The sequence below is a fragment of the Monopterus albus genome, unplaced genomic scaffold (assembly GCF_001952655.1).
Source record: "Monopterus albus unplaced genomic scaffold, M_albus_1.0 scaffold295.1, whole genome shotgun sequence".
Classification (NCBI taxonomy): Eukaryota; Metazoa; Chordata; class Actinopteri; order Synbranchiformes; family Synbranchidae; genus Monopterus; species Monopterus albus.
The window spans coordinates 195,825-220,357 of NW_018128175.1; the positions used below are offsets into that span (position 1 = coordinate 195,825).

At 42.2% G+C, this 24,533-nt stretch overlaps 1 protein-coding gene across 9 annotated transcripts in view; it reads left to right on the plus strand.

The window, feature by feature from the left end:
* The window catches only part of brsk2a (BR serine/threonine kinase 2a), a 174,195-nt gene extending 149,668 nt beyond the window's left edge, over positions 1–24,527 (plus strand). For 3 of the 9 annotated variants that reach the window (XM_020623264.1, XM_020623266.1, XM_020623265.1), the window contains 12 exons: positions 3,773–3,804; positions 5,142–5,306; positions 6,392–6,489; positions 7,886–8,036; positions 8,228–8,293; positions 13,869–13,929; positions 15,819–16,026; positions 16,164–16,212; positions 17,254–17,377; positions 18,490–18,670; positions 19,699–19,788; positions 23,242–24,527. In XM_020623264.1, coding sequence (XP_020478920.1) covers positions 3,773–3,804; positions 5,142–5,306; positions 6,392–6,489; positions 7,886–8,036; positions 8,228–8,293; positions 13,869–13,929; positions 15,819–16,026; positions 16,164–16,212; positions 17,254–17,377; positions 18,490–18,670; positions 19,699–19,788; positions 23,242–23,462 — 1,446 coding nt within the window. In that variant the 3' untranslated portion in view covers positions 23,463–24,527. Of the gene's footprint in view, positions 1–3,772; positions 3,805–5,141; positions 5,307–6,391; positions 6,490–7,885; positions 8,037–8,227; positions 8,294–13,868; positions 13,930–15,303; positions 15,747–15,818; positions 16,027–16,163; positions 16,213–17,253; positions 17,378–18,489; positions 18,671–19,698; positions 19,789–23,241 lie in introns of those variants that run through there. The other 6 variants (XM_020623268.1, XM_020623270.1, XM_020623267.1 and 3 more) reach the window with 5 other exon arrangements.
* Positions 24,528–24,533: the final 6 nt, after the last annotated feature.

Here is a 24,533-nt window from a genome sequence, read left to right on the forward strand (position 1 = left end):
CAGTATCCATGTGTTTTAAGCTACACATTACTTTTCTGTACCTTGTTATGTGCATTTCTCAGGGATGTAATGAATATTTCATAATCATTGTCCACAACCAGCCATGTTTACTATTGAAGTTGTAGAAGCAGCAAAACACATTTAGATGTTATTTAGGGCAGCATTTATGGAAAACTTGCAATGTTCCAGTTTGAAATTAAGTGGCTAATATCAACTCTGTGCTGCCAAGCCAACCATTGTCTTTTTGTTTTTTCTTTCCTCCCTTGTGTTCCAAAATGCATTTCCCTCATCACCAATTCTAAGTTCTTTCTCAAGTACAGGGTGTGAATTCAGTAGAGGACTGCTGTTTGTGCACTCTCCCTCTGCACCATTTAGTGTACCCATCACAATGCTGTTTTTTTTCTGTACACAACTGATCATCTTGGCGAGTTGGCCGGAGGAGAGTCGGAGAAACAGAGAGATATGAAGGGCGAGTCGGAATTTAAAAAGCAAGAGACGGACTAAGGCTAAAATGTAAATAATGGAAGTGGCAAGAGATCTCAAAAGTACACACTTCACAGAGAGATAGCGCTGCCCTTTGTTCTTGTCCTGTATTTCACATTCAGACAACAATATACTGTACAGTCATGCCTGCACACACAAAATAAAACCCTGCATTTTCACTTGCATACTGTATGTGCACACCCTGTCCAGTCTTGCCAGGTATCTTTGTGAATCAAGGTAATAAACAAAACTGTGTGCACACACTTGCCTAAGCAAATGTGGCGATACCACCTTTAAGTTGATGCTGCTGCTTCGTTTCCCCACGTCTCAGCTTATCTTTCATGAAGTCAGAATAATTTGAACTAACAGAAATGTATAAGACAGCAGTACAAATAGTTCTGAAAGCTACAAAGAAAGAGAGGCTCATTTGCCAGTGAGCTGACAACCCTTAGGTGGAGCCCTTCAGATAAGCAGCAGTGTTGAAACATGAAAGGCCTCTTTGGGATGGTGTGTGTACACTATACATGTGTGCTTTATTTTTCTGTTCTCTCTGCCTGATGAGGACGGGTCACCCTGAACTCCCCTAGAAATATTTGTTAGCCTACAGGGCTGTTCTCAACTAAGTATTAACACACAGACAGAGCTGCTGGGTGAGAATATGCTACCTGTCCATGCCCCTTTCGTGCATGAGGGCTCTAAACAGAGCTCTGGGATTGTGTTGTAACCTCACCGATTGTCAAATAGCCCTCTTAGATTGAGCGTTCCTGGAGGTTAGTGGTGACCAGCCAGTCACAGACGAAGCTATGTACACTCGAGGATGAGAACAACGTCATAAGGGGACTTTTTTTTTTTTTGCGAGGGATCATTTTTCCATAATTATGTTTAGTAGTTTGTTGAATTAAATCAATAGGGTAATCAAACCACAACTCCTGGCTTTGTTTCAGTATGTCTGTTGTTACCTTGTGCTAATTAAATTTCTGCTAGTAGAAGCACACACACAAAGCCAAGGCTCCCTCAAAGTCTGAGTGGGAGGGCACATACTGTATCCAGGCTTAGGGGCTTAGCCCAGTAAAAGCCTTTCTCTTCATTTCCTGTCTGCATAGTCAAGGCCCCAGAGGCATCTGGGATAACCTCACTGCGATCATGTCATCTTCGCTATTCAAATGAACACAGACACCCTGGAATGATCTGCCTCCTCGTTATCCCTGGCTAATGAAGAGAATTGGCTTGCTTATTATATTATAGAGCAGTTCATCACAGACAGATAATACCCTTATGAGGACCATGCAGATGAAGTACCAAGGTTACTGGAATGAAAATAAAGGAAGCCTGTGAATTTTTGTACGTTTCCATTAGCATCAAATAAAAAAATTTTTTTCGACAAATACAGAAATCACTTTTTTTTCCCGCCATTATGACCCAGTCACACTCTTGATAATGCACATGCACTGGACAATCAAAAGTGCACAGATACAAATATGTTCTTGTTTCTTCCTCAACTTTCTTCTTGTCCTTTTTTGAGCTAGCTTGGTAAATCTGTCTTTAATATAATTTACTGTAAACTTGTAATTTAAACAAACCTATCAATTTCATATTATTTCAATTCCACAAGGGGCTGCCGATATGACTCTGCTAAGCTAGGCTAGATATGCTGTAGCAGGACCAGTTTATCTTGTGTTACTATTTCTTCCAAGCTGCCTTATTTTTTGTGGTATAACAAACTCAATTACTAAGATGCAATAGCACCAAAAGGTATTTTTTAAATTACAGAACAATGTATCTCCAGTAAATTAGCTTTAGATAATGCTACCTAACCAATTATCCATATGGTTTTTACCTTTTTGTCATATGCAAATTACACATCTCTTTTTTTTTTTTTTTTTTTTAGATATTTTAAAACCATGTTAGAATGTCACATTTTGGTTTTGACTTACAAAAATATGTGCAGCATTTTTGTTTTATAGGGCAGAATAGTGTTCACCCACCGAGATGTCCCTCCTGGCCTGATTAAACAGCAATAACAATATGACTAAGAGGCGTTCATACACATGCGCAGACCTGCACACATTTGTATCAGTGTGAGCTTGCTGGAGAATTAGTTCATAGAGCGCCCAAATAAATACATACCTGAGTATGCACACCTAGCCAAGCCAGTGTTAGAGCAGCATTCCCCTCTGCCTGAGTGAAGGCAACTGGAATTGGTACTGTCACTTTTAGTGACTGATGTGATACTGCATTTCAAACCACATCACTGTCAAGCCTATGTGTGATAACGGTCTCTTGGCTCCGGGCTTTCAATAAAAGTGGGAGAGAGTAGGTCACCCGCTGGCCTGTATCTGACAGGCGGGGTGTCTCTGTCAATACCATGACCTCTGTGGAAACAGCAGGAGTCACCTACAGTCTGCCTGGCTCTGTGATTGCACATCACATGAAGGCCTTCACCGGTGATAAAGCGCAGAGGTACAGCAGCAGATCTGGGATGGTGAACACATCAAGACATTGCTGGAGACAAGTATCTAAGAACATCTGAATGCATCTGAATTAGTGACTATAATTAGAGCTGCTATGCATCTCTCCTGCGGCAAGAGCAAATTAAATGCACCAGCAGTGACATTGATCCAGTTTTCCTCTGTGGCTAGTTGAACCACCATGGAGTCATTCTAACATACAGTATGTCTTCCTTTGTTGCCCTTTTCTGCAGTGTTCCTTTCTCTTTCTGCTTTTTCTTTCTTGGCAAAGCGACCATATTGACAGTGTTGGTGACAAAGTGGATGCATTTTGACACACTGAAAGTGCTGTGACAAGAATAGTATTCGGAGAGCATGAGGGTGTGTTTTTGTGAGTAAAAGAGATGGGAAAGAATGAGAATGGGAGAACCCCTTTAGACCGGAGTGCTTGGCAGGGTCAACAGTGTGTGTGAGGGAGATAATGCTCTCTGTTTATAGCTCAACGGTATCACCTCTTTCTCTTTTCTTGCAGCACCTCTCTTTGCCTCGTTCTTTTTTCCAATAAGTTTTTCCCATTGGCAGTATTAATATTTGAAGACCTCATTTTTTACTTTCAATCTGGCTCTATCCTGTTGTTTCCTTTAAGCCTGTAAGGCTTACTAAAGCTATACTGCACCAGACATCTCTATACACTGGCAAAAATGCGGTGCTCTGTGTTCAACTTTTTACTCAGTGATTCAGTTGTTTTTAATGCCTTGCTTAAAACTAAAAAGATGACTCAAATCAAATATACAGTAGTGCTTGTGGACTGACCTGCTATTTCTTTTTTTTGTCTTTTATAGTTAGAACAGATCCAGAAGCACACATGGTACATGTAAGTACTGCTGTCTTTTCCTTGTTTTCACACCCTTCTCTCCTCCTCCTCTTACCCTGTTCTGCATGGATTGTACACCTAAGGGGAGCAACCACATGATAAACGACTTGGCTTCAGCCCTGAGTGTACATTAGAGCGGGGCATGACTTCACTCTCAGGGATGTAGGGGTAAATTGGTAGTGCATGAACGAGGACATGCAACTTAACCATATGGTCAAGTGAACAGGGGACAAACAGACGGTGGAGGACGAGCTTATGGTACCCAACCTTAGTGTTCCCACCATTAAACCTTTACAACAGAGTGCACCCACCTTTTAATTCTAACATAAATCTTTTCAGAAACTTTGTGGTAGAGATCACTGTATATTTATGAGATTTATTTTTAAAATGTAATGTACATTAAGTGATTTTTAGTTTGTAAAAGCTGAAATCCTCCCTCTAAGAATCGGATTATCAACCATTTTGGCATTGTACTGATCTTGCTGAAAATGTAATTTAAAGATTTTAAAGGTTCTTTCCTGGCAAGAGCAAAGAAGAATCATGGGTGGAGGTTGTGAGTCCTGGAGAGGGCTGAGTTACAGTATGGTTTCTGTCATGTACTGAAAGATTATGCAAAGAGACAGTGAGACTCATAAAAGAAATAAGAGCAGACCAGATATGAAGAGTTGGAAGAATACTGCAATTTAAGTTTTGTCATCAAGGACGTTCCCTGGCTTTTATGTCTCTGAATGGCAATATGACAAGCCAAATGACTGGATGGATGGATGGATGAATGAGAGGAGGATTTTTCAGAATCAGAATCTGCTTTATTGGCCAGGTGTGTTGGACACACAAGGAATTTGACTCTGGTACATCCGCTCTCAATGTGTATGTACATATCCCCATGCCAGAGGGTCAAGTAAACAGTAAACCAGCATAAGGCTGGTTTTGTCTGACAAATGTGGTTGCAGCCATTTCCCCAGAAGCAACCCATCAGTGGTGTGCAAAAAATGAAACGTGCAGCCATCTAATCTTTGGTCTGCATCTTGTTGAATATGATGACCCCTGTTTACCCTCTGAAGCTTGCAGCAGAGTGACTAAACCTGGGGGAAATACATGACTATGAACACTTCATAATGAGGTGAATATTTTGCCCAAGATGACCAAGCAGCAAACAAGCACTGAAGAACTGTATGTTCTCTTTAATACAGATTCATTAGATCTATACATTCACAAATAGAGATCTGTAATAAACTGGATAATGGGGTTTATGTACTTTGGCCTTTTTTTTTTTTAAGTAGTTTTGACGAAGCGGTCTACGTGTGCTTACTTGTGTTGTATTTTCTTGGCATTCCCAGAGGGGGAAAGAATGAACCAGAGCCGGAGCAGCCTGTGCCCAGGAAGGTGACCATCCGCAGCCTCCCCTCCGCAGATGATATTGACCCAGACGTACTGGACAGCATGCACTCCCTGGGCTGCTTCAGAGACAAAAACAAACTACTGAAAGACCTGCTTTCAGATGAGTAAGTGAATGGAGGGGCAAAAGGGAGGGATAATGAGGTTGAATGAAGAGGAAACTGCATAAAAAGAATGTGAAGAGAGGTTAATAAGGACAGAAAAAGCGAAACAGTGCATCTTGAAATAGGAAAAGATTAAAAGCAGTTGAAACAAGAAGAGGACAGGGCTGTGCTGTGGTTACAATGAAGGGAAACAGTGGACTGAAATGGGTGTGTGAGGTGTTCAGACTTCCTTGGTTTTTCCCCACCTCTTATGAAATCCTGTGAGGCTGTCACTTTAGATGTCAGGACCTTAAACGTTATCACGTGGTGCTTATACTTCTGGCTTCTGGATACATCCCCTCAAACTAATCCTACCTTGCACCACAAACAAGCTCCTGGGTCACATTCTTTATGTTCAGCTAATATTTGTGTCTGAGTTACATGTGAATATGCATTTAATACTGAGGATACTTGCCCTGCAGTCTCTACTTTTTTCTTGGGCCCTTCAGTTTAATCTCTACCCACTCTTCCGCTTGCATCCTTTCTCCTGGGAGCATCCTGTAATAGTGCTGGACTGGAGGAAAATCTGCGGTCTCTATCTCCCCTCCCCTGGTTCATTTTAGCTGAAGTTGCAGGTCCATGTTTCTTTGCCTCCTACTGCTTTCCAATTTGTCTTTTACGCAGGGCCAATCCCTGGGCCTTGCATAGTGAGCACTGGCCTAAAGACCAAAGATATTAGACTTCCTGAATTACTGGGAAAGAAAAGGACCTACTCATAATGTGTTGATACTTTCCTAAAATTAACTGCAGAGAGACTACATATAAAAATAGGGCATGTCTTTAAAAATGTATGCAGAATGTTATATGAAAGCTTAATGAGCTGTAAAACTCAAATTTTGTGTTAATGATAGGAGCTATTTAGTAGCTGATTCATGATGAACCCGAAAAGATTAAAGGGCATTAATCATAGTGAGGGTTTTTGCAGTTTAATGTTCGTGCTTGTGCGCTGATGTGTATAAATGTTTGTTTTTTTTTGTACACAACCCTAACAGTCTGATTAAAAGCACTTTTCCAAATGTCTCAACTGTTTTGTTGTCTCATCTTTCTAGTGACAACCAAGAAAAGATGATCTACTTCCTGTTACTCGACCGTAAAGAGAGGTACCCCAGTCAGGAGGACCAGAACCTTCCCCCACGCAATGAGATTGGTGAGGATCAAATAATATAAAAATTTAAGCATAGATGAAGAATGTAACCTGACATGTAAGTATATAAAATATCATAGAATAACAACTAAAGAGCTAAAGGAATACATCAGTAATTGCAGTATGCCATGCACTGTCTGAACAGCACTACTGTATGTGACTCCTTACTTTAAATAGCTTTTCATCTAATCACTGAATCGACAGCTTTTTACACAGATAAAACAGGGGTTTAGACAAGAATAAGATGAATGTCAACAGTGGAAGAAGTGCTCAAGTAGAAGTCCTGCGTTCAAAATGTTAAGGAAAAGTGCAGTACTTAAAGTACCAATAGTAAAAGTAGTCATTATGCAGAATAGCACACTTATATATTATTGGATTATAATTATTGATAGGTTGTGTACATCACATTTAAAAGCTGTACCTGGTAAACATGGAGCTTATTTTATATTACCTTATATGCATATAATTTGAAGTACTACTCAGCATTTTGTGAATTTCCCTCCAGAGATCAATAAAGTCTTGTGATTATACTGTATTTTGTATAGTTAAATCTGATTCTGAAATGTAATTAGTAACTAAAGTTATCAAATAAATGTAGTGGAGTAAAAAGTACAATATTTACCTCTAAAATATGGTGAACACAATGTATGAAGTAGCATAAAATGAAAATACTCATGTAAAGTACAGATACCTCACATCTGTAGTTAAGTACTTGAGTACATGTACTTAGTTACCTTCCACCATTGCTCATAGAATCTGAACCATTCTGCCTGTGTTTTCCTGCCTCAGATGAAACTGGATCAGCTGCAGCAGTAGTGGATTGGCCTTCCAGCAGAAAAAGCTTTCTGTTGATTGAAAATAGACGAGCTGCTCAATGAAATATAGTAGCTGAAATAGGAGGTGTCAGTAGGCCATAGACTTATTCTTTTTTTTGGGGGGGGGGCAGTCTGTCAGTTGCCACTGCTTCACTTCAGATATTGAATCATCAAAAAACACATTATCCCATTGCTACAGCACAGATTTCCACCCACAGCAATCGAAGCAGAGACAGAGCTATTCTTCTTAGACTTGTGCCAGGGTGATTTTCTGACAAGATCACTCCAATAGGAGTATTATGTGCAAGTGTGTGTGAGTGCGCTGTGAGATTCAGACATTTTGATGAATAGACTCCCTCTTCAGTGAATGTGATACAGTCAATGCAGTGGCCATTAGTTCAAGGTCTGGGAGGAAACCACTACTTATTCACTATTAGTTAAAATGTCAGTGAGATCAGAGCTAAACATCACTCAGACACTTGCGTGTATGTATGTAATGCACAAAAACTGCTTAATACAGAAATACCTGTCAGGTGGGTTGTGTTTACTCTGAATCAGTCTCTCTTTCTCAATGTTTTGTTCAGATCCTCCAAGGAAGCGGGTGGACTCTCCCATGTTGAACCACCACGGCAAGAGGAGACCAGAGAGGAAGTCCATGGAGGTCCTCAGTGTCACAGATGGTGGCTCACCTGTACCGGCCAGGAGGGCAATCGACATGACACAACACGGACAAAGGTATGCAAGGAGGTGAACAGAAAAGGTTCGGAAATTTTTCAAACATGTTTGTGTACGGATGGAGAATCTCGCAGCTCGGTGGTGTTTCAGCAGGTCTGACAGAGCCAGTCTGGCTCTGGTACAGGCTACATTGTGGACCAGCATAAACAGAGACTGATTCTCTGCTCCCTTTGTCTCCTGTCTCACTGTAGTAAATCAGTATACAGTAAAAGCTTGGATATTCCTGATGCCGGTAGAAAATGCAGCAAAGAAGAAAGGTATTCACTTGCCTGTCACTCTCCCTCCTCCTGCTTTCACCTCCTCTTGCTCTGTGTTTGACCCCCTTGCAAGTAGACGTCTGTGGAAGGAGAAAGATGCAGAACAGCTTTCTGTAGACAGGATGCTTTGTTTTAAATCATGATGACATATGCAGCATTTGGGAGCTTCACAGGCCTATTTTCATAGCTCATCTAAAAAAATAAAAGTGCTGGGTTCAACAGAGCAGTTTTTGGATGGCAGTTCTAAAAGTTTCCCATAACTCTCTTACTTAACCTAATTTTCAAACTGAGGAAGACTATGCATTTGCAATTCATTCTTTATATCTACAAGCCCCATTCCAGCATTCCAGCTCAGTTATCTCTTCTTTTTATAATCTGAATGCATTGATAATCAGTTCCTCCCATAATGTGCCCCACTTTCTCCAGATGCAGAACATTTCTTCATTTCTCTATTTTAGAAATGTTCAAGTCAAACCAGAGCCACTCCCCCACAAGGCACAGCGGACTGATTTAAAATCTGTTTCCTCATCTTATTTCAACAACCAGTATATCATCACACCATACATTTCTGCGCAGAGGCAGTGGCATTTGTGACAGTAGGGAAGATTGAATCTGAGGGGGTGATAACCTGATCTGCCTAATGACAGATGGCAGATTGGAAGAGTGCTGGGGAAAGCTTTCAGAGCTATAGGGCATAAATGCAGAGGCAGCATATATTATATCAATACAAGAAAATGTAGTTATATGGTTGAATAAATGTCAGATGCATTAATAACTTCTCACTCAGCAGTTTGGCAACAACAAAATATCAAGAATTTTATTTCCCCTTGACATCACTGTTGGGAACCACTGCACAAGTTCCCACCCTTAATTACTTCTGCTTAATTTTTTTTGTCCTCTGGTGCTTCTGAATTTCAGTTTAAGATGAATCTTTTTGTCTTTCATCACCTCCACTCTGCTCCTTCATCCCTTCAGGCAATCTGAGTCTTATTCTTTAGTTAAAGGTTGCATTAGTTTAGAAGCTGCCTTCTTTTGCCCTTCACTCCAACTCATGTTTCAGGTGAGTCTTGAATTCCAAAATAGACCAGATTGCAATGATTTTATCGAGCAATAATAATAACTTCCTGACACCAGTTCTTGTATAATGCATAAGTAAATGGCATTCATCATAAAGGGCAGTGAAATTAATGTGTTGAACCTATTTAAACAGGACACTTTTAGCTAGCAGCATATACAATCCTACATATATCAGCAGCCTCAGTCATTACAAAAAGCTCCCCCTGCGTACTTCCTCTGCTACTTTGATTCACTGTGTTTTTCCTCACCCATCCACCCGAATTTCTCACGGGGTCCCCCTTATACCTTTTCATATTGCCTCTCTCTTTCATGTGGTCTCTTGTGTGCTTCTGAACTTCAGTCCTAAACGCCCCCTCACCTAGTACAGAATTGCTATGCTAATGTAGAGATGCTGCTAGTTGTCTGGCTTCCTATCAGATGTGGGGGGTTGGAGCTGGGGGGGGACTTTTACACCGCAGTTTCATACCTCTGCCTCCAAATCATATCGAATCTCTCTCGCTATATGGCTCATTTCCACCTATGGCAATTCTTAGCTCTCCAGCTGATCAGTGGGATGGAAAAGGATGTTGGGTTTTGTTGTGTTTTTGAGCTTTTCTGCCTTTAAATGCATCCATGTGTATGCTCAGTGTGGTCACAGCATGCGCGCGCGTGCGCGTGTGTGTTTGTGTGTGTGTGTGTGTGTGCGCGTGTGTTACAGTGGCAGCAGTGATAGCTTTGTATAACGATACCCCTGTGCACCTCAATACATGTGCACACACACACACACACCCGTCCAAAGATGTGCCTGATTTTCCCTGAGTCTAACCTTTCCCCTACAGCAAACTGTTGTCAACAGCACAGAAGATTCATAGAACTTCAAACCAGAGGATGTCAGAGAGATGAATGACTTTGAAACATGTTTTGACAGATTTCCACCAGTGTAAATGGTGAAAAAGAGAGGGGAAGTGGTTTTATCTAAAATTACACAACAAAAATGCCTGAGCCTCAGTTCTTATCCAGCATTTTGCCTCACATATCTTTGGTAAGCAGCTACAATCCAAGCAGCTGCCCAGGCTGCATTTTCATACATTTGGCTGGTGATTTGACTGCTCCTGTGAAGTATAATCGAATATTTGTGGGACCAGTCCTGCAATAGCCATGTTACATTTCATTCTTTATATACCCAAAATTGTCTTTAAAAGATATTTAAAGCTAAATTCAAAGCACAAGAAATCCAACTGATTTAATTTAAAATCTTAACATGCCAGGAGAAATGAAGGGAGGTTAATGATATGTAAATGAAATATGGAGAAGTGCTGCAGTGTGAAGAAGAGAATATCAATTCATATTTTTTTTCTGTACAGATCAGCTCTAGTTGCTTCATGCAGCCTGAGTGTAATGGATGGAGAGCAGTCTTAATAAGTCAGGGTCTCATGCTAATTATTGACTGATTTATTTAAGAAGCTTAAATGAGCACAAATAAAGTACTTTTAACACTGATCTCTACAGCAGCACAAACTACAGGGCTCTAACTACATTTAGAGCTTTGAGCAGCTGAGCTGTGAATATTAATGCAGTGACTCCTCGGGGAATTGTCAGTGCTCAGGAAAAGACATGAATTTAAACAGTGTGTTGATTTACATTAATAAAGTTACTCCACATTGTGTACTTCTATTGGCAGCACCAAGTCAATCTACAGTAGAAAAGGGAGAAAGGGGAGAGAAGAACTCTTCACTTGCCTTAAATCAGGCTAGCATAGCAGCAGCATTGTGTTTTGATCTGACAGTGTTTTTCGATTGTCATTTCACTCCTAGCACCATTTTGCTTCATTTTCGTTTTATGTCAGTCGATGCTTTCATCCCAGAATCTCTTGAACTTGTTCCATTTCCCACAGTCCATCATTAGACCCCATTGGTGCTTTGGATGCTCTGACACGACCGCTGGTCAGACACTGAGAGCATGGGGCCTGTTCCAAAATGGCCTTATGGGAAACACAAAAAAAATCCATTTCCATTTCAACTAGATGCAAGTGTCATTTCTATATTGCCAGCACCTGTTGGTTGCTACAGGTGAGTTTCATTCCAAATTAAAGGAGCATCACATGCTTGAAATCCAACTATTTCTAATGATTTTGGAAAGATGTCAGTAATTCTGTCCTGTCTATCTTTGGAGTTTTGTGTGTAATGTATCAGATTTGGCTTTTTTTTCTGCTTCTTTGTGTTGTTCCAATGCAAACAAAAGGAATAAACTTGAGAATACCTAAGAATTTATAATTGCAACAATTTTCTGGCGCATAATCCAGCAGAAATGCAGGGGTACCATGACTGTAGGAGCAAGTACTAAAGGGTCAAGTGTTAATAGCATAATGTACTTAGTCACAGGTTTAGAATGTAAGATCAGAAAAGTAACAAGTAAATACACTTCTCAAATTAATACAGCACAGTAAAATGTGCAGTATTTTTGTGTAGTGTAGTGGAATAGAAGTATAAAGTAACATTTATATTTAATTTACATTAAAGTACTGTATAAGTACCGGACTTAAGTAAACCTACTTAGTTATATTCCCCAATGGTGTGTACAGACTACACTCCCAACAGTGCTTTGTACCAAAGAAGCAACCCCGATAACAACTGTGTATTTTGTGTTTTATTTAGAGTAACCAGGACATTGTAACAGCACAAATTAAATCCCACTCACCTCAGTTGTTCTGGGGATAGAGGCAGAAACCAAAGATGGAAAACTCAAAATGAGGACAAAGAAAACCAAGATGTTCTACATGACTAGATACTGCAGACTTTGTTTTTTTGTTTTTTTTTAACCTTTTAAACCAAGCAAGCACAAGCACAGATGCTGGCTTCAGCATCTCATCGCCTAGTGATTTAATAACATTTTGCTTCTTGGTTTGTTTAGGATAGATGATAAATGATTAGTTTGTTGCGAATGCTTTTCGCCATAAATAAAACATTTCTCAACAGTAATTCATCACCTTACTGAGAGAAGAGTGAGCCTCTGACAGCCAATTACTGTACAGCATAACCATCTGTAACATTAGCTTTATAGACCTGTCGGCCCGACACTAGCAGATGCAGTACGCCTCTAACAGTATGTCAGAATGGCTTGGTGATGCTGTGTTTTGGCCATGTTTAGATGAAGTGCATTTGGCTATGTGCACACAGGCGCTGCACTGAGCAACTGAAGATATGTCTCAGTAGATCGTAGGACTTAAATATAAACGGCAGCAGCTCTCTGGTCAGTTGCTCTCTTAGCCAACATGTTCTCAGTATTGCCTACTCATGTGTACATGAGTTTGTGCAATAAATACACTCACAGAAGGGGCAGTGGGAGAATTACAAAAATAGCGTGAGAGTGGGTGTTTCTATATTTTCCTCTCTCTCATGGTAGCGGTTAGTGCTGCTTTGGTTCTGTTCTATTTGTGTGTCTATGCCTCTCAGAAGTAGGATTTGAGCAATAGAATCAGTTCTTTCTTTAGGTGGTTCTAAATTAAATGCTCAATGGAGGCTGATGAGTGAGCATCAGTCATGGACATGGATGCTCCATGAATACTCCATCTACACCCTCATTCTTCCATCTGTCCCTCATTCTCCCCTCATATATGTCAGTGAGGTCTACCCCTTCGATCAAACAAGTAAAAAAAGCACTAGTTGTAATCATTATCTCTTCATCTCTTTAAGGAGTAACATGATCTGTTGGCTTGGCTACATGTTCACATGCATGAACTCTGAAATGGAGTGACAAACAAAGGGAACGAAGGAAGGAGGTATTAGATTGAATGACAAACAGGAACAGTGTTGTGACAGTGAGCAGCTGGTGTTTCCGAGTGTTGACAGGCACTGTGTGTGTGTGTGTGTGTGTGTGTGTGTGTGTGTGTGTGCGTACTTGTACGTGTGTGCGCACACTTGATGAAGACAGATTGTCCTGTGATTGTTCATTTCTGAGCAGGGTTCTGCTCATAGGGGTTATTGATGACATCTGCAGGGGAAAATAACACAACACATGGCACTCAACCAAATGTCCCACTTCATTCCCCCCTCAAGATATTTTTTTACTGATCCAGTGCAAAGGCCTTAAAAGTCAGCATATTTGGGTTATTAGCAGACAGGGCATAAAGCTCATTTGAATCCTGATTTGTGCAAAGCACCCTAGCAATTTGCATGAAAAGTTGTGGCCACAACAACAGGATCTAGGACCAAAATGTGATTTTAATTGGGTTGAGACTAATTACGGGGAGTCAATGCTTGAAATTGGTTTTGTCAAGTCAGTTACTATGTCATAGTGCTCTCACCGTCTTTGTGGGAAAAGGTGTTGTGCTTGCTTCATAGAAGCCCACGTGTCTGGTATGGCGGTACCATATGCTGAGGCGCTTTCTAACCATGTGCAACATGTGACCTTCAAGCTCTCACCTCCAAGTGTGTTTACTGAAACATGTATGCGGTACACATTTTGATGCAACAAATTACTTCTGCCCCTGTGTGTGTGTTCTCGCGTGTTTTTTCCACAGGTCACGATCTATTAGTGGAGCCTCCTCTGGCCTCTCCACCAGCCCCCTCAATAGCCCACGGGTAAGTCGCAACCCTCGGTGCACACACATACACAGATCTAACACACACCTATTGGTCCAGCTCTCAGCAGCTGTAGTTGTTCACTGCCAGGGATAACAGCCATCCAGCTGCTGCTGATCCTGTCTTATTTCTGTCATCTTCTTGCTTTTTACTGTATGTCAGCAAGAGACTTCAGCTACATCACAGGGGCTTCTGACCTTTAACAAAACACAGCACAAACACTATGAAAGCATATCACTGTATCTCTCTGCAAATGCAATATTAGTCTACCTGTTCCATTTTGTTATTAGTCTGAGATATACTATATTTTTCAGCTTCTTAAGTTTTGAGCTACCTTTGTGTTTTGAGCAAGCAGGGATCAACTATGATAAGCTCTTCATATCCGGTGTTCGATCAGGCTTTACGCGAGTTGTCACTGTGTTCATATAGTTTGGAGCTTTCTGTTAACTCCAAGTACAACACACACGGGGGACGTGACAGCACAGCAGACTTTCTCCTCCATCCAAAGCCTCATATTTCTCTATCCTCTCTGCTCATTATCCCTCTCTTTGTTTTCTGTGGACTGAGCTCTGTGGAAATCCAGCTCAGGGAATGCTTCAGAGAACCCCACTTTTCTTACTCAGAGCTAGAGTGGTTGCGATAAACTTTTCTGACCGACTAACCTGAGAGGCTTGAGATTAGCTGGGATCTCTGAGACGAGCTCCTCGTGCCACACAAGTTCTTTCAGGCTAATCTGAAAGGGAAATTAATTTCTCAGACCTATCCAAAGCCTGGATTCCGCTCTCAGCAAGAGGCTCAGTGTGGAGTTATTTTCTCAGATTTGTGTTTGAAAAAAAAATAGAGGTGAACAAGGGAAATTCTTTATCAGCACGCCATTGTGAATACAATTGTATTATTACAAATCAAGCAGATCAGTACGTATCTGGAAATGGGAAATTTCAGAGCAGATACACCAATGATGTTCCTCGTGTTATGGAGACAGCCCAAATTGTCCTCATGTCTCTCACACCTGTCTGTGTCTGCTTAGACCTGCATGTTTTATTCAAGTGAAGCCCATCTTTTTTTATGCTTTTTGTTTGAACTTTTAAAATTTGTCTGCATTGCTTGCTGTTATTGTTTCCAGTTTTCTTTTGTTTTATTTTAACACGAGTCAATCAATGGTCTAACTACATGTTTCTTTTTGTTCCTGTCTTCGTTTTTTTTTTTAATGTTTCCATCTCTCCTGTGTGTATACTTCTCACCTGTCTGTTTTCTTTGGCTGCCTCTTGTTCTACTGTACTTGTGTGCATGTGTCCACATGCGTTTTTCTTCCCTCTTCCACCTGCTCTGGCTCTTCACTGTGTTGTATCCTCACACTGTGTTCTCTAACTCCAGCCCGTCAGAAAGTTTGGTGTACCACCTCAGTCCCCAGTCTTGTCACAGTCCCCTAATACCAGGCCCTTTCAATCCCCCGGGCCCATCTATAATTCCTCAGATCCACGTATCTCCACCCCCAATTCACTCACTCCAAACATTGAGCCCCTGGCAGAGGCACTCAACAAGACACAGACACTCCCCGCCAAGCCCAAAGTTGTCCCAAAGCCCCTCCAAGCTACACGATCCAACCCGCTCCTTGAAACCCTCAGTCAGGCCCCTCTGCCCCCTGCCAGCTGCCATCACAGCCACCTTCTGCCTTTGTTCCCCTTACTTCCCCATCCTCAATCCCCAGTGCTCCAGTCTCAAACAGTCCCCAGGTAAAACGCTCCCATTTTGCTGCCAAGCCCCAGCTCTCTGTGCCTTTCAGCCCAGCAGTGCCCCTGTTGCCCATCCGGCTGCACCACTTTCACCCTGTGGCTCCGGCACCTTCTTCATTCACTGATTACCCACCTAAATCTATCCCCCTTATACAGGTTACCCCTCACCCCTCCCCTCGAGGCAGCCCCCTCCCCACTCCAAAAGGCACCCCAGTGCACACTCCCAAGGACAGCCCAGCTGGGACCCCCACTCCAACGCCGCCCCCCAGCCCCTCTATCGGAGGCATGCCGTGGAGGACACGCCTCAACACTATCAAGAACAGCTTCCTGGGATCACCACGCTTCCACCGCAGGAAACTCCAAGGTAGTGACATTACGGTTGATCTTTATGGCAAATATTGAATAATAATGCAGTCTTGTAAATCTTCCCACATCCACTAGTCTGATCTACTTGTCTTTTGCTGATCTTTTACCTCTGACCTTTGACTCTGCGTTCTGCAGTTCCCACACAAGAGGAGATGTCCAGCCTCACACCAGAGTCTTCCCCAGAGTAAGTAGATACTGTGCTTTTAAAAGCCACCACTAATATCATAATTATGCATAACCTGTCAGCCCCTCATTAGTTCAAACAGGCTCACTCTTGGATTTGGAAAGTATTACCTCCATGAATGCTTGGTTTTTGTCCACTGAGTTCCCTGTAATGATCTCGGGTCTGGTCTGAGTTGGAGAAACAGCAGCATTGCACGAGGTAGTGGGTTGGTTATAACAGAGACAATGTAGCTCCCAAGGGCCTGATAACTCAAGGTTGGCCTAGATATGCCGGTTTGTCTGGCGTGGTCATTCCCACCTGGCTGGTAAGAAAATCCTAAGTGGAAACAACCTTCTCTTACAGTATCTGGGGTTAGCCTGTATCAAAGACATGCCAAGTCACACACCAGCTGTAACCAGCTCCTTACTGCAGAGCAATGCACCCCTTAAGGTCTCAGTGGATATTATAATATTATATAAGTCTGTATTCATGTTTAAATAAGTGTTTAGTTATATTTAAAGGGGGGGATTATAGTGCTTCTCCTTTTTCTGATGTTTGAGTATTGCGAATCCAACAACATTTTCAAGAATCTTATTAGAATGCCAGAAAATAAGAGTCCATATAGCTTATTAGTGGGTGCAGGTATACCTGGTCTGAAGCCTGTAGTGAATTCATCTACCTCTGCCCCTTCTGGACCTATAGTTCTGTTCACAGGGACCTCAATTATCTCTCTCCCTCTCTCTCCCCTCACTCACACCACATACATGCATTTATAATATATACTCAGCTGTGCAGAAGATGAGATGTCAGAAAACTTTCTTCCCCTGCACAGTTTTCCCTCATTTCCCTCAGGCTATCCTTCGTTTGTGCCTTTCCCCCAGAGCTGCAGAGAGAGTGAGATAGTGAGGTCTTCAGCTGCTCTCTATTTTTCTGGATGAATAAATAGATGGATGTGTGCGTAAAACAAGGAAAATACCAGGGTGAAGGAAAACAGCCTCTACAGTGGTAAACAATGCAAACATACAGCTGACCATCTGTTTCTCTTCTTGTCTTTCCTCACAGGCTTGCCAAAAAATCATGGTTTGGTAACTTCATAAACCTGGAGAAAGAGGAGCAGATCTTCATTGTAATCAAAGACAAGCCTCTCAGCTCCATCAAGGCTGACATTGTTCAAGCCTTTCTCTCGGTACATGCTGCTCTTGCTTTCTCTTTCCTCCTCTGCCCCTATGACCCCTCTCCCACATGTGCTGTGTCCTCTGTGCCCCACACCTTTCTCTCTATATATTTGTAGCAGTATTACCTGTGTACCTGCCGCCTGGTGCACGGTGTTTCCTTTTCTAACAGAAGTAGTGATTGGCTATGCTGTGAGCCAGCCTCACTAACATGCTTCTGATTTATGTACCAATTCACTAAACTGCTTGTGTTCAGCGCTTCAGTTTTCTCTGACTGCGACTTTCTTGAGGTCAATAAAAAATCAAAGAGAGCATTGATCATTAGCATATAGATGCTATGACCTCAATAGCACGTATTGAGTGAATGCCTGCGTTTGTGTGTATATTTAGATGTGTAGTGCGAGAAAGTGAGAAATACCGTAAATTGTATTCCGGTGTGTTGTGTTTACAATAGTGTGGATGTGCAGATGCAGGCAACATCAGGGTTTCACAGTGAGCATGGCAGAATCTGTAACAACAAACACTCAGTGGTGGTAGTTGATATTCACTGCACATAATTGAACAAAAACTACCCTCACCTCAGATTTAAAAAGTCAAAATAAATATCAACTCTGCTAGTGCAGGGCAATGTCAAATATGTTTCCTCATCCCTGGGGGATAGCTATTTTATCCTCTGGGTCGTGTTAGCTGCTATTCCAGACAGAAGACTGGCACCTGAATCAGTGGAATTATACCTTTCAGCGCGCTCATATTAATGGAATGTCAGCCCCTCTCCAACACTGTGACAATTTTAGAGCTCACCTGTTCATTGGGCATACAAATTCATTTTAGGTGGGAGAGTGTGATGTTGTTGGATGACTCAAGATTACATTAGCTTAAGTCTCCCTGGCATGCATGGCTACTCCCCAAGGCGTTAATCTCCTTAGAACTGTAGCTCGTAGTGTGTGGAGGGTATTTTAATGGGGGTTTATTCACCTTGTCATTTGCAAGGTGTGGGAGAAAAATTAAACATCTGTGCTCCTATGTATAATCCCATTACTTGTCTCTTTTCACTACCTGGTTTTATTCCTACCTGTGCCTCTTTGTCAATTTCCCTGCACTGACGCCTTTTCTTTGTTCCTTCCAGATCCCCAGCCTGAGTCACAGCGTGATCTCTCAGACCAGTTTCCGAGCAGAGTACAAGTCCACAGCTGGCCCCACAGTCTTCCAGAAGCCAGTCAAATTTCAGGTGGATATCACCTACACGGAGAGCACAGCCGCTACCAAGGAGAATGGCATCTACTCTGTCACCTTCACTCTGCTCTCAGGTCAGGACTCTCTAGCACACCTCAAGAAGTTATCCATCTACTTGTTTAAATATGCTTGTGTGTCTTGCATGCACAGTAGAGTTTTTGTCTGAAGTGACATACTGTACATGTGCTTGGAAACACACAAATGAAGAGCACGCAACTGTTCACAGAAAGTAATGAAAAGCAGTAGAGGGACCATTAGTTCCAAAAACAACAAGTCAACAGTCACTGTGTTTGCACTTCAAGCAAAGCAGATTGCCTTGAATTTGGCTTTGAGGGACATGATTCCTTTTCTTATGTACAGTCCAAACAGAAAGAGTCCATTTCAAACCTTTCTACTGTGAGATAACAGACCACAGAGAACAGTTACATACAGTACAGTGTTATGTAACAATGAATAGCAGCCATCCATCTCATCAGGATTTACAGAGGTCTTGGGAAATTCAAGCTCACAAGTCAGTGTGAAAAGTGTGGAGAAGGCCATCTTTAAATGTCAAGTAGGATGCTGCCATGCTTCAAGTCTAATAAAATTACACTTGTTTGTATCCAGCCAATAAATAAACCAGAAGTACTGTTCCCAAGGGTGGGTGTTGTCAAACTTGCTGCCAAAAAGAATGACTGCCTAAGGAGTATTCATAGTTCTTGCAGGCCTGAATGCTTGATTAGATTTTCCCCAAACTTCCCTGAGCGTAACAAAGATGAAGTCTGGCTATGCAAGATAACATACTATGCAATCATTCATGTGTGTGTAGTCTTGCAGAAAGATGTGTATGCTTTCTTTTATTCTCTCTCTCACACACACCCACAAGCCCATTCAATTGGGGGGACGTTTAAGCTGAAAGGGGTGTGACAGTGGCTGTTTGGAGCCTGCTGGTTCTTCCATGTCATTGACCATGTACATACCATAGTGTACACAACAGGAAGGCAGCAGGAGCTTGCAGCAGCATTCCTCTTCCATTTCAACCTTTTTGCATTTCAGACCATGCACTTGCTTCTGTATGTTTCTCCTTTTCTCCTAACTTTTGCGTTTTTTGTCCTGTGTTTAGGACCCAGCCGGCGTTTTAAACGTGTAGTGGAGACGATTCAGAGCCAGTTGTTAAGCACACATGACCAGCCTGGGGTCCAGCAGCTGTCTGGTGAGTAAGAACTCATATTTAAAAGAAAAAAAAATCAAAATCTTTTCCAAAATCTCTTCACCCTTACCCCCAACTGCCTCATCCGCTCATCCTCCCACCATCTGACGAACCATTCTCACTCCTCATCGCTGAAGCCAAGCTAAATCCTGCCCTCATCTTCCCCATGCTTGAAATCCCTGAGCCGCTTTCTGCTTCTTGAAACAGCTTCCTTTGCATGCCCGCGCCTCACTGCCATGAAATGGTGGGAGTTGTTCTCAAGCACCGACTGCAGGTCAAACGTTGTCTCGTTGCCCTGGCAGTGAGGATTAGAGTAGAGGTAGAGTAGGCTGATTCGCATTCTGTTACTCCTACTTCCAAGACTGATCTTCGGAGCTTGTCACCATGGCAACACCACAGCACCTCAACACACTCCCACAATGCACCTCACTGCACAGAAACAACCACCACACCTTGCTCATGCTTTTCTTTCGGTGTATGCCTGTACACTCTCTTTTGGCTCCTCCAAACGCACCAGCTGTGTAGCTGCAGAACCTCTTCCTCTGTGATCATAATAACCCTCTGACCATTCTCCCGTGATCTTATTAAAACCTTCCTTCTTCTTTCGACCTCTCACTTATTGCAGGTCGATAGTGAGTCCCTGAGTGAGCATGTATAAACTTGTTCTTTCCAGCTGTATTTTTACTCAACACACAGCCTGGATGATGAGGAAAGAAGGAGGGATTCTTCTACTCCTCTTCTGCTCGTTGCATGTCCTTCCTTGTGAATCATCTGCTGTGTTTGTGGCCATCCTTTTGACAATAGTTCCACCTGCTGGTCAGACAGGGGAACACCATCAGCCTGATTTAATTTTTTTCATATCGGGAGGAGGTGTGCTGTCTTCTTTTGGATGTTGTTCCATCACAAATGTAAATCGTAGTCGTAGTGTCTGAATGCTTTTGTTTCAGTGTCAGTCGCAGGTTATTGAACTGATATCATATAGCTTTTGATATTGTACTGTCACTACTAAGTTGATAAGTATGAGGTGTATCTTTGGTATCTGGCATTACTCTCATTGGCACACAGAAATGAACAGCAGTCATGACAGGTGTTGTGATATTTAACAGTCTGTTCACATTGTAGTGCCTCAGTAAGTTTACCAATTACTTCTGATGTTTTATATTGTCAAGCAAATTAAGATGTTGAGGCATGGGAAGGGTAAAATTAGAATAAATTACATTAGATTGGGTTTTAACGACTGCTGTGGGTTGTCTGTGCAGCAGAGATGACACAGGAAGGGTAAAATTCAGTGCTGTGTGTAGTATAAGAACGATTTTGATGATAAAACATAAGTAATGCATTAATTGTTAATTATTTTTTACCTAGATCATTCTAAATGAATCATTTACTGTAGATCCTTTAGTTTCAGAAGTATCCTGCCATTTTTTGAAAAAGTGCAGATATGGGTGGAGTGAAATGAGTAAATGTGGAGTTCTTCACACATTAGGGAGAAGTTGGCTGCATCCTTTGTCCAGCTGGATAATGGAACGGCTGAAACCAACTGTGGCACATTCACACATGCCTACATACACACTCTCTCTCTCTCTCTCTCACATACAATATATACACATAGAAAAACAAACAACAAAAACACATTTTCTCATTTAGCTTAGATGAGCATTTCTGTGCTGATACACAGACACAGGTCTGTGTGTGTTTTGTGTCATGTGTGCAGCACCCCGGCCTGTTTTTACTGATGAGATCACTGTTCATTTGTCGACCCACAGGACTCAGTTGAGGACATGGCTCTTTTACTAAGTATTTAAAACAGTACCGTTTGTGATTGATAGGTCCCAGAGATGTGCTGTGTGTGTGCACCATTAATAAAAAGAACACTGACTCTTTATATGCTCCATTTCTCATGTTTGATGTCTTTACTCCACCACCTACCTGCAGTGGCACCTTTAACACCCTGTAGAAAAAGTGTGTTTAGCAAGAGATCTGCATGCAAACTATTAGACAGACACACATACACACACCCTTAGTGCAGTTACACTGATCACCCATAACATTATGACCACTGGCAGGTGAAGTGAATAACACTTATCTTACAGTGGCGCCTGTCAGCGTGTGGGGTGTATTAGGCAGCAAGTGAACATTCAGTCCTCAATGTTGATGTGTTGGAAGTGGTTAAAACAGGCAAACATAAGGATCTGAGAGACTCTCACAAGGGCCAAACTGTGACAGCTGATGTCTGGGTCAGAGCATCTCCCAGACTGCAGGTCTTGGTGGGTGTTCCTGGTCCGCAGTGGTCAGTACCTACCGACACTGGTCTAAGGAAGGACACACAGTGAACAGGCAAATGGTAATATCACACCTAGAGTGGGGAGGCTGTTGAATTTGTCTAAAAAATTCTCTCTAACTTGTCCTCACAACCACAGTCTTCACTCCTTTTACATAAGTTGTTCACTGAATGGTAGAGATAGTTGTGCTCTTCCTGACAGTACAACTATGGAAGCAAACAGATTCACAGAAGATGCACAGTGAGCTGCAGAGTGACACGACTACCAACCAACTGTCGCATCATCTCCTGTGTACACAGTATTAGTCAAGTGGTCATAATGTTATGGCTGATCGGTGTATAGTAGTTAGAGAGAAATAAATGTTTTATTATTTAGCATAGCTGTCTGTTTTCTACAACATCAAGTTGAGGCATAATTTATGATTTAAATCACCAGTCTTGACTTTTTCTTGTAGAACAATGATGATGCAGCCCCCCAGTGTGTTTGACATCTTAGGACAAATCTCATAGTTCACTGAAGTGTAGGAGTCTGAATTCCAGTGGAGAAGCATGTTGATCATAGTTTGTCTCTTTGCTCTAAGATGACTTAAGCCTGTGTTAGATGGGCTTCACATGGTGCAATAGCTGTGAGCAGATAGCATCCATCTTCTGAGCTTTGCCAAGGCTCAAATCGCCCTTCAGTTCTATGACGTCTGCAGAAAAGGAGAGGAGACATTGATATTTTTATCCTTCAAGTGTAGCTTTGTCTTGAAGCTCCAAGCTTTCTCACTGTTGTCCTTCCATCATCTGTCCTGCTTCTGGCTAGCCAGACCTACTTGGCACACCATATATGTTCAAGACATTTACACTGCTGTCGGTCTACAGATGTCTACAGATGTCTATATTTAAGCCCCACTATTTGCTATCATTTCTAGCATTATATTAAATAGTTGTGTGTTATGTGTGTTACTGATTGTGCTGTAACAAATGCATGATTTATCAGACACAGACTACATGGCCCCTCATTGCTGTCCCAGCAGTTCTCATCCCGCTGCGTGTCGGTCCTCCTCCTCGTCTCTGCTTGCCCTGTCTTACCTGTAGCCATGTGTCTATCCTGTGAACCGCATTGTTCATTAGTTTGTTTGTTGTCTTTCTTCTCTTTCCCCTTTTTGTCCTCTTCCTGTCTGTGTACCTAGGCAGCCCTTTGAGTAACTTCTTTGACGTAATTAAACAACTTTTTTCAGACGAGAAGAACGGACAGGTGCCCTACCCCTCAGGCACGCCCTCCAAGCACTGCCCCTCGCCCATGCACATCCGGAGGCACGAACTGGAAAATAATGACACCAAAAGCCTGGCTGCCGGCCGAGAGAGAGCAAGGTTGTCAGTTGCATCTGTGGGGACACAGGACGAATCTTAAATAGAGACGCTGTGTAGTTGGCATTGGGCTAAAACCGCTCCCAGTATCCCTATAAGCCGGTGACACAGAGAGAAGATTCTGTACATAGGTAGATGTACATAATCATTTATGGACATTTGTTTTTGTATAAGTATACTGAGAGAATCAAAGTAATATTTTACAAACGGCATACTTCAACTACGTGACAAACACACTCCCCTTTTCATCATTCCTCGCTGTCCACCATTATCCACTCCTCTACCCTAACCATCCAATCACCTGTGACCATTGCTGTTTTGTGAACTCTTGCTGCTAACCTGTGTGATGTCCTGACTTGTTTCTGATACCAGGAATTATCCAGAAAACCTATTAAGTCCCTCGTCCTGCTCCCTGGTCCATTCGCCCTTGACCACCCTTCCAGCCTCTTGAGCGTGCTGAGAGAAACGGACATTTGTTGGCGGAGGACTGCTTTTAGAGGTGTGCTGAGGAGATGACGGGGTTGTTACCATGGAAACAGACCCTTCATGCAGACTTCCACCTTTATTTCCCTCTGCACTCCTTCTCCACCTGTGGTAGCCACATGTAGAAGTAGGTGAAATACCTTTAGTGTTCCCTCTCGTCGAAAAATACACACACAGCTCATCCACATACATGCCAATGAAACAAGAATGCACCACCACAATCGTCCCTCCCTCCTCCACTGCCACAACATAGCCCCTTTTCTCTCTTTGATCACAAGGAGCATTCATTAATTGCAAAACAAACATTTCAAAAAGACAGAAAAAACATATACGTGCACAGGTCGAGTATGCACAGAAAACTCTGGGATGTATTAACAAGAACAACAACAAAAGACCACATGCAGAAACGCTGACTGGTTCAGAGGAGGAGAGAAGGGGGAGGAGTTTTGTGGAAACCCCAAACAGCTGATGCAGATGCTTGCAGGATTGTATTTGTTTGGTTTTTAATGTACTTTCTTTGTGAAGAACTGGGTTTAAAATACTGACTTTATTAGACTTAATACTATTGCTGCAAATGGACTGGAATTGTGACTTCAGAGAGGAACGGGGTGTGAGCAGAACAGGGTGGGGG